Source organism: Corvus brachyrhynchos, unplaced genomic scaffold (assembly GCF_000691975.1).
Source record: "Corvus brachyrhynchos isolate BGI_N302 unplaced genomic scaffold, ASM69197v1 scaffold43, whole genome shotgun sequence".
In the NCBI taxonomy this organism is placed as follows: domain Eukaryota; kingdom Metazoa; phylum Chordata; class Aves; order Passeriformes; family Corvidae; genus Corvus; species Corvus brachyrhynchos.
In genome coordinates, this window is record NW_008237353.1 from 509,712 (window position 1) to 519,609 (window position 9,898).

At 43.4% G+C, this 9,898-nt stretch overlaps 1 protein-coding gene and 1 long non-coding RNA gene across 5 annotated transcripts in view; one reads left to right on the forward strand and one right to left on the reverse strand.

The window, feature by feature from the left end:
- The window catches only part of LOC108445812, a 19,220-nt gene extending 10,887 nt beyond the window's left edge, over positions 1-8,333 (forward strand). For both annotated transcript variants that reach the window (XR_001860791.1, XR_001860790.1), the window contains 2 exons: positions 2,714-2,773; positions 7,067-8,333. This is a non-coding gene — a long non-coding RNA (uncharacterized LOC108445812). The remainder of the gene's footprint in view (positions 1-2,713; positions 2,774-7,066) is intronic.
- Positions 1-8,933, reverse strand: part of ADTRP (androgen dependent TFPI regulating protein) — a 30,791-nt gene extending 21,858 nt beyond the window's left edge. The window contains exons 1-2 of one of the 3 annotated variants that reach the window (XM_008630881.2): positions 8,533-8,929; positions 1,170-1,304 (exon numbers count right to left, since the gene is read on the reverse strand). In XM_008630881.2, the coding sequence (XP_008629103.1) occupies positions 1,170-1,304; positions 8,533-8,685 (288 nt within the window). In that variant the 5' untranslated portion in view covers positions 8,686-8,929. Of the gene's footprint in view, positions 1-1,169; positions 1,305-8,532 lie in introns of all 3 variants that reach the window. The other 2 variants (XM_017730647.1, XM_017730648.1) reach the window with 2 other exon arrangements.
- Between the last annotated feature and the right edge of the window lie 965 nt (positions 8,934-9,898).

Genomic DNA, 9,898 nt, shown 5'->3' on the forward strand with positions numbered 1-9,898 from the left:
TCTTTCCCTTTCCCTTTGCAGATAGGATCTTTTGATGGTCAAGAAGTTCTCCTCAAGGGACTGTCTGTCAACCCTTTGTTTTGCTCAGTAGCAAAGTAAAAGCAGATCTTGATAAGGCAGTTCACATAAACTTACCCTTTTCCTTCACAATTCATAAGCCAAATTCCTAAAGTGCAAGTGAAAGCTGCACACTGTGGGCACCCATTTTTTCCCAGGAGAGCAGAAATTACAGTGGGACAACATAACTGGAGGACAGGATCCCTGGTATCAGTTACTGATACCTGGAAGCTGATTTGCAATTCTTGGCCTGACTTTGTATTTGAGCACACTTTGTGCTTGGGGCTGGAAATCAGGGGTGTGAGACTCTGGAAGAGTGAGACTGCGCCACTGTCCTGCAGGCATGGTGAGGATGCCTGGGGGGATATGAGAGCAGCATGGTGAAGGCTGCTGTGCAGTGAAGATAATTAGCCAGTCTCTCTGACTCCGTCCCTGGCAGGGCTTTTTTATTGAGCCAGCTAGCTGAGCTGCTTGTGGACCATGTTTAAGCAGTGCTTCTCAGCCCTCTGAGATTCAGTGGTGGCTGCAGGCATCACTCTCACAGAGTGTACCTACATGTATAAATAATCCATCAGTTCCTGTCCAACCCACGGCATTTTGATAAACAGCGTTGTCTGTGGGGGAGTAGGTGATCCATGATGAATCTGACGTAGGCTGCAACTATAATTATTTTTCTGCGATTCTGTTTCTCTCCAGTGCTTATTTAAAGCTACTCTGGCATCAAAGAAGGAGATGTGAGGTTTTGCTGCCTCTTAGGTACCCTCTAATATCCTCCTGACCTGTGCTGCCCTTTAGAGAAAAGCCCTAAGTTGATAAATCCACAGCTATTTGGACCGTAAGATTAACAGAGAGGTTACACTTCATTCACCCTTTTGGGGTCAATGTGTATCCACCTGAGGACAGCAACCCTAATGTTTGTGCAAGAGGCTTTGCTCTCAACCATGACAGGCTCAGCACTGTTTCTTCTTCTGAGTGGTCCAAATCCATTGCAAATTCAATGGTAAAAGAAAGCCCTTAGTTCTTATCTATTTTATACACATACTTCTGGTACTATACACCCCTAATCATTTATGCAAACATTATTTTCACATACAGAGACAAAGGGTACTTACTGTGGACACTGGGAAAGCCAGGACACTGAAAAGAAGGTCTCTGCTGGAAATTACGCACTTAGCACATCGCAGTTTCTTAATTAGTCTCAACACATCAGCCAGGAAGGACACCCCATAGAAGACAGCCTGCAAAACCTGAAGTAATTACACCTAATGAGGGAAACTCATCCAGCTTTCATTAGCATGTTCCTCAATGAAATCCGTTCTTGCTCTTCAGGGAGCTGTTTTGTTCGTGAGCTGCAAGCCTGTGTGAGGGAAATAGCTGTTGGCTAAATCTCTTTTACTAACCCAAACTGATTAAATAAAGTTGGTCGGGAGATAACTTTAACAGTATCCCAGTTAATTGACTAAACAGAGATGTGTGATGTGATTCAGATGGGTGAAGTGAAGGGACATGTTGAAAGCCAGCTCCTATGTTAATGGTTGACCACTGGATGTATCTGAGCAGGAGAGAACAAATAATTCCAGGACATGTTTCCTGTAAAGCAATTGCTAGATAGCGTTTCCCACTATTTAGCCAATACAGGTTCTTCTTTCTAGAGACTCACAGTGTAGCTGATCTCAGTGTCAAGTAGCTCAAAATGATGTAAGGTGAGAATTAGGTGCAGAAGTTACAAAAACAGAACCTCTTTTGCTAAACTCAAAGGGATTTAGGAAAGAATTTCAAGTGCTTAGAAGCAAAGATCCAGGTTCCACCAACTAAAACTGAAGTTATTATTTAAGTTTAAATGAAACTATTTATAACTAATGAATTTTAGGGTTGAGAGGTTGTGTTTTGGTTTGAGGTTTTAAAACCATTTACAGGTAGTGAGGGTGGGATTTTTGCGGGAGGGCTCTAGGAGGATTTGATAAAGAATTAGGTAAGTGCTGAGTGACAAAACAGAATTTTCCAGATTAGTGTCATATTGTCGAATTGTCATATTATTATGGTTTAAACAAATATTGCTTTTCTAATTTCTCCATTTTCTCTCCTAACACTACACAGCAGATCGAGATGAACCAGATTTGTCAGACACACAAAGGCAGAACAGAACCTTGAAGAAAAATACTTCTCCCACTGTCTTGCATTTAGCACCGAGTCAGTTTAGTTAACTCATGGAGCCACCTCTTCTTTTTAAGGCTAGGTTGTCCCAGAGTGATGCAATATGGGAAATGCAGCCTACTGCAAACACTGGATCAGCTAGTGATGCTTAAATGGAAAGAGGGCTACAGCTTTTAGGATGAGATCTCTTTTGCCATGATCTTACTCTGAATCAGATATTTATTTAGAGCAAAGTCTCTGGAATTGAGGCTGGTTACTTCATCAGTTTCTGAAGAAGCTGAAAAGGGTGGTGCTTGGGAGGGGACAGGATTAGTGCAATGTTTTTCCATCAGAAATTCCTTTATTATCAAAATATATGAGGGGAGGAGGGGACTATGATTTCACCATGCCTGTTGTCAGGCAAGGGCTTCTACAAGCTTTAGTTTGCAGTCTTCCTGTGCAACAAAATGACCATAGTTTGCAGTTATCTGCAACCATCTCCAAACATTTTGTTTCTTCCCAGCACAGGGAAAAGATACACTCTTCCTTCGCTATCTGTTCCACAGTCCAGAGAGTCACCACGGTAGGTACAACTGTTGGATTGTTCCCCTCCTTGTGCAGACCCACACCAGTGGAGGTGCAGAGGTGCTGACACAGGCTGGGTAACTGGCCCAAAGTCACCCAGGACCAGGTATCAGAGGTCGTGCATCACCCTGTTCAGCTGCAAAGCCCCACATTTCCTATCAAGGCTTAGGGTGAACAGATACATTTTTACATAAAAAAACCCCCAAGCAGCTTCATCAGCCCAAAACCCCACAGATGTTTTTGTTCAATTCTGAGGCACCAAAGCAGCTCTTTTAATGTGATTTTTCTGTTCCCATTATCACAGTTAGCAGGCACTACTTCAGTCAGTAGGGATTCAGCCCTCTAAGTCATGGGTCTGGTTCAGTAAAGTCCATGCTGGGATGCAGGGTACTTAGGCACAAGCGCATGTTCAGCCCAAATGTCTGTCCCAATCCTTGGTCTCACCAGGACACCAATACCAAGTCCTTAAAGAGCTAAGAAAAGCCTGGTAATAAACAGAAGCTCTTGTTACACCCTGTAGAGTCAGCAGTAACTTTCTGTAAAAGGCATGAAAAATGAACATGAGGGTGGTGACAGTCCAGTGACACATGGTGACTAATTGCCAATAAAGCAATTAGGGAGAGGCCTGGTTCCCAGAGGATGGGGCTATTATTATCTTGTTCATGGTCAGCCTTACATTAATCATGGGACAGGGATAGGCTGCTTCTTTCTCCGCTTCAAAATTAACTAAAACAAACATTACTGAAAAGAAACAGTCCCAAAACAGCCACATTCTCAGCCTGGTAAATATTCTGTTATACACAAGGGAGGGCAATGTTATCTTCTGTATGGAAAATGCTTTTCTGAAAGTGTAACCTGACCCATTTCTCTGGCTAAACATGGAGAAGAACAACTACTGAAGAAGTTTGAACTCAGCCTCAGGAACTTGGGTTTGTGCTGCTGTAGATCTACCCTTGTTCATCACTGTAGTTTCAGAGGTGTTTCAGACACTTTAGTGATCACCCTGTATGTCCAAGAGCAATGGAAGATTATACAAATAATTTTCAAAACAGAAAACTGAGCTAGGATCATCCCTAGTGCTGCTCAGTCTGGCATTGTGCACCCCCACTAGGTTAAAATGCAGGCTCCAAACCCATTTGGGTTATTGTTGTAAGAAAGGTGCATCCAAATCTTGTAGCCCTCCACTAAAGGAAACATGTTGACATTAAAAAAAAAAAATACATGAAAACATCAAATTATTCCAGATGTCCTGTGAATTTCCCAAGCAGCAGTGCTGGCGCTCACAAATCCATTGCAGGCACTCATAGAATATGAATCCACTGGCTGTAAATAGAACGGATTCCCTAAAGTGTTCCCACACGAACAGAAGGAAGACTGGAAGCATTCAGAAAGCTAATGATTAACCCAAAGAGGAGAATATGGATATGATTATCCCTGTTGGAGAGAGGCTGCTTTCCCCTCTAGACCCTGCAGAGTTCCATGGTGCTGGGTGCTGTAGAAACATTTAATTTGGCCAGATCAATTTTCCAAACTGAGACTCATAGTGACAAAGACAAACCTCAATTTTTATCTAGTGCAGTGATCAAAAGGGCGTTTCTGTTTAACTAACGTGACATGATTTACTTTTGTGTATAAGATCTTGCCATATGTGTATATTGAAATCTCCAACTAGTACAAATAAATCGGGCTCCAAGCTCTGCCCTTAAGGGAGGGATAAATCCAATATTCCGAGCAAGTTATTAGTCATAAAAGTCAACATTTAGTGCAGACACTCATCCATTCACATGATAGTGTCCTGGAAAATATCTTTACTAAATACTGGGCCTATTCTGAAACAAATGCAAAGCAGCTTTCAGGACAATTGAAAAGTATTTCCATTATGGAAGGCAAAAGTGTAAGGAATAAATTGGGGTGGGAATGCAATTAATGGTTTTTAAAGGTGCAGTGATTTACTAATGGATTTACAGCAGTGAGCAGATTTTTATGAGCTCGGATATTTCAGGTAATGAATGATTCTGCTTGCACTGTTTTGTGTCACAGATGAATGAAATTAATGCAAAACTGTTTTTATCTGTCATTTCTGCTTCTGCAATAATGGGTCAATAAACCTCTTTGATACAAAGCCCACTTATCCTCTTTTTTCCCCCTACAATAATATTTCCTTTCTGAATCTTGATTGCTATGATCATTAAGAAGATGAATCTGAAGCAATGTCAGAGCTGTAGCTCTCTCGGGAGAGCCACGTGACTAGCAAGGAATTGAATGAAGTGTTAAAAGAGGGTCATATCTAGAAGGAATTCTTCCAGCATCTCTCCAGATAAATGCATTTCCATCCCCAAGAAACGTCATTTTTCCCAGTGTTTCCATTTCAGATCACAGTGAGGTGACCAGAGCAGCTTTCCACAGAAAGGAATTTTTAAATGCAATTCCAAAGAGATAAGAGAAATTTTGGAGGGAAAATTTCCAAGTGATTCAGCCAGCCAGTGCCAGAAGCCAGGCAATCCCAGTCTGGCAGGACACAGGCAGAAGAGCTGGACAAAGGCTGTCTCGGTGTTCCTAGCTCTGGGGAAGCCTCCAAGGCACCACCCAGGCCTGACCAGCACAGCAGATCCACTGAACCAGAATAGCCCAGTGTGAAGCTTTTGCCTGCTCTTCTTCCCCATGACCATACCTCCCAACATCCTGAGGTGCTTTCTGGGACTGCGTCCAGACTGACAGAAATTCCTTGTGTTGCATGTGCACCCAATGGACATGTGTGGCTGACAGGCACCTCTTGATCCTCCATGTCTCTCAGCAGCAATAGGAAGTGGCTTGATACCAAACTGTGGGAAGTCTTTTAGGTCCTGTGGAGCCCCACATAGAGCACTACAGCATGTGGGACTTGTTGTCTTCTCACCCTCTTCCTCTCTTACAGAGCAGCTCAAGAACCTTTTGCCACCTTTTTGCCTCTGCTTTACCAAAACATGCTACCCAGTGCAGCAGGAGAAGGGGGGTGACAGCATTTCCTTTCCTAATCCCCTTTCATTTTTTGGCAATCCTTTGAAGAACAAGGACTACCATGAAGGAGTAATTTTGCACACCCTGTCCCATTGCCACATTTTCTTCATGAAAGATAGGCAGTATCTTCAGCCCAAACTATCTCCCTGTTGGCTGGCAGCTCCATTTTAGCATTGGGATCAGATCAATGAGTGGTTAAAAGCTGGGAGACAAAGGACTGGGGAAATGGAGCAAGAGCCCTCACTCATAGAGATTTAATAAGACCTGAGCTGTTCAGCAGATCTGTAAATGAGCTGGCAAAGGGAGCAAATACTGAGGTGGTACACTCTTGTGAATCTGACGGGGTTTTTTTCCCTGTCAAAGCAAAGCCTGACTGTAAAATTGCCAAAGAATCTCAGGATACTGAGTGCCTGAGAGATCAAATAGTAGGCAAAAATCAGTGTTGGTAAGTGCAATGTAAAGCATTTCAGAAAAAAAAAAAAGCAGCTTCAATTATCTATTTTTCAACAGTGGGTTCTATATTAGCTATCACCATCCAGTAAAGAAATGTTGGACTCAGTGTGGATAGCTCTCTCAACTCGCCCTCTCCTTGCCTACCAGTGATCAAAAAAGACAAATAGAGAGTTAAGAGTTGTCAAGAAGAATTAAAGAACAAACAAGGAAACACATTTAGGCCATTGTATAAATCCATACATAATTGCTCATAATATATATATATTTTTATATATATATATTATATATAATATCATATATATATAATATCATATATAATTGCTCATAACTTGACCACTGCAGCCTGCCCCATCTACCCCCTCCTGAAACTTGAAAAACTGCTGCATAGGGCGGCATGGATGCTATAATGAAAGAAGCAACCCTTTGTGAAGAGAAATGTAAAAGGCTTGGACTTCCAGCTTGCAGAAAAGAGTAACTGAGATGATAATCTAATGCCACTCTAATGAGTGGCAAAGAAAACATGAACAGGGATGGATGATTAGATTACAACACAGAAATAATGAGGCATTCAGTTCAGTTGTCAAGGAAGCAGGTTTGCACCCAACAAAATGAACTGCTCTTTCAGGCAAGGCACACTTGCCTCATGGCACACAGAATAGGGAAAGTACCAGAAGTATGAACAGGCATGTTTTTCCTTTAGAGAGGTGAAAGGAAGGCTTTGAATGGGTATTAGCTACCTTAGCCTGGATTTATTTTTCGGCTGGGGTAGTCAGTATGCTAGTGGGACAGTAGAGCCATGGAAACTTCATTTCATGCTTGTTCATGCTCTTGCCTTGTGCAGCCTTTCCCTGACAATCTACTGCTGGTCACTAAGGGAAGCTGGATGATCATTTCAGTGAGTATTTCTTCATCCCAAAATGCTGGGTGATGGGTTACTTGCTTTGTCCTTTTGATCTCATGCTTTAGAGCTGGGTGGCAAATCTCATTATTATGGTGCCAGGGGATGGGGATGGAGATGCTGTTTTGCCTGAAAGTATGGGTGATCAGCCATTCCCCAAAATGGCTATACTGATAAACACACAACATCACAATTAGCAGTACATATGCCACCCCAACTGCAGTGATATATGTGTATCCTCAACCTTCCACAGCTGGCTTGGCCACTGAGGAGAGCGCTGTGGCTCCCGGAATCCCCAGGTAGCGGCCACTTCACTTGCCATTCACTGCCTCTTCGTTGCAAATGTTTTGCAGAGTCACAGAATAGTTGAGGATGGAAGAGAACCAATTGTCCACCTCCCTGGGTGTCTCCAAAAGCCCCACTTGGAGCTGGGGAGCCTTTAGGCTTCCACTGAACTCCAGCATAAGGTGTCTCCTTTTGAAGGGTAAAAGTAGAGACAAACATGCCCCAGACCAGACCTCCCACTGATACTTAACTTTGACAGTCACACAGAATGGATGAAAGGCTGTATAGATCCTGGCGGTCACCCTTCAAATTAGCAAGTGTCTCTGAAAGTTTTCCCTTGTAGGAAACCTCTCCACAAGCCTGGTCTTTCCACCCCACCACCACTACTTCCCTGAGCTGCTGATGGATGCCTTGGACTCTGAACAAACCTTCTGCCCTGGGTATCTCTTGTGCTTTCACTTTGATTTCTATCCTGTGAAATGTTGGCACATTAGAAGAACCAGAACACATTACAGGCTCTCATTTTCTGTGTGCTTTTAGGAAATGTACAACCAGTTGATAGCACTGCTAAAACGCATGTAATAATGTCACAAGCACCTCTCTCCACAGGCTGGAATTTCTTTCCTTTGTGTTTTCAACTAATTATCAAATGAAGCAGGACTCTGAATGGCTAAATTAGTACTGTGCTCTGCTTTGTTTTACCCTTCCTGTAATTTAGAGGACATAAAAGCCTATTAAAAAAATTGAAGTAAAACTCCAAGCATTGAAGTGTATTGAATTAAAGGTTAGAGAACAGGCACCAAACCTGTGTGTGTTCTGGCTGAACAAAGCCCCACTTTTCTGTCCTTCTCCTCACTGACAATGTCTCTTTTACAAGGAAGCAGCTAGCTTCAAAGTACTTTCTGAAAACCAAGCATCTCGCCAGCCAGTATTCTTTCTGCCTGAAACCTGTGAATACATTTCACAGCACAAGCACAGATCCCTCCTTAGTTTCCTTTGGGGTATAAACCACCAAAGGAAGCAGTTTAACAGCAGCAAATACACCAGCTGCATATGTCTTGAGGAGCAGATGGCAGACAAACAAATAGACATATTGGTATCACTGTACAACACGATTTGCTTACCAGATTGAGGACTGTCAAATATTTCCACTGCCCACCGTAAAGGAACACTTCAGATGGCGGCTCTTCTGCTTTTACTTGTGTGGTGGAATAGGCAATGAAAAAATACCAGACAAAAGCAAGGCAGTGGTACGTGGCAAGAGTAGAGATTTCCATGCTTCAGCCAAGAGCAACTGACAACTGGTCTGAAAGCAGCTTTTCTCTTAAGGTGCTCAGTGCATGGGATAAGGCAAGGCAGGAGGGTTTACTTCGGAGCAGTCTCAGGACACGATGCCACTTTGCTCTTGTCAAAAGGAAAAATCACAAGGCTGTGAACTTTGCTTCTATTTGTTTCCCTTTTCACTGTACAGATAGGCTGGGGGGGTGAGGGGGATGAGAAGAATAGGCTTACTCCCTGGATTTAAATGCCTTGCTCAAGATTAACAGATTAGTTGCAGAGTTACATAAGTTTTGGGTTGGGTTATTTTTTTGCTAAAGTGGGGGGAGTTTTGCTGCTGATTTTGTGTAACAGGCTGTCATGTGTCGGGTAGAGAGTGAAAACAAGTGGTATTTTCCTCACTTGTAGCTGTGTTTGCAGCCATGTCTCCAGCTCAGCTTAGGAAGCCTCTGTGACTTGTGCCGAAGAAAGAAGTGGGAAATGTAATGGTCTGTGAAAGAAAAACCTAGTTGATTTGTTGGTAGGCTACGGAGGTGTCAAGGAAGCTGACAGGATTCACAGGCAAAGGTCCTTGGGGTCGAAAATTTCTGTGGCTGTTCACATTTATGCCACCTTTATGCCATTCCCCACAGCTGGGATTCATCACAGCTGTGCTTTGCAGGCTGGACAAACCCTGAGTCACTCTGAAGATCTGGCAGGGATGGAGACACAGGGCAAAGGCTTTGGGTGACAAACAGGAAGTGCTGAGCAGTGTGTCTTGCCTCTCTGCTTCTTTATTTGCTACCATTCACCTTCAGACAGCCCCTCTTCCCTGGCACAACATCATCACATCATCAGGGCTGAGAAGAAGAGAACAACCAATACAAAATGACCCTAAAATGAAGCAAACAAAACAACTCCCAATGGCTGCTTTTCCCTCTCCTCCTGCCTCACCAAGCAGCCATAATTAGCACTGGAAAACACATACAACATTTCCTAGAGTCTCCATAATTGCCGTGCTCTCAGCAGTAATTGCCACCTGAGTGTTTCATGGGGGCCTTGACGGGGAGCAGGTGTCATGCCCCAGCCCATAGCTGGACCTTCCCCATGCAGGGAGGCAGGATGCTCTTCCCACCCTTGAAGAGGTTGCCCCATGAGCGGGGCTCAGCTTTGGCTGAGCAGGGCTTGGCTTTGGCCAAGCACACTTCATTAAGAGATTTCTTTCCCTCCCTG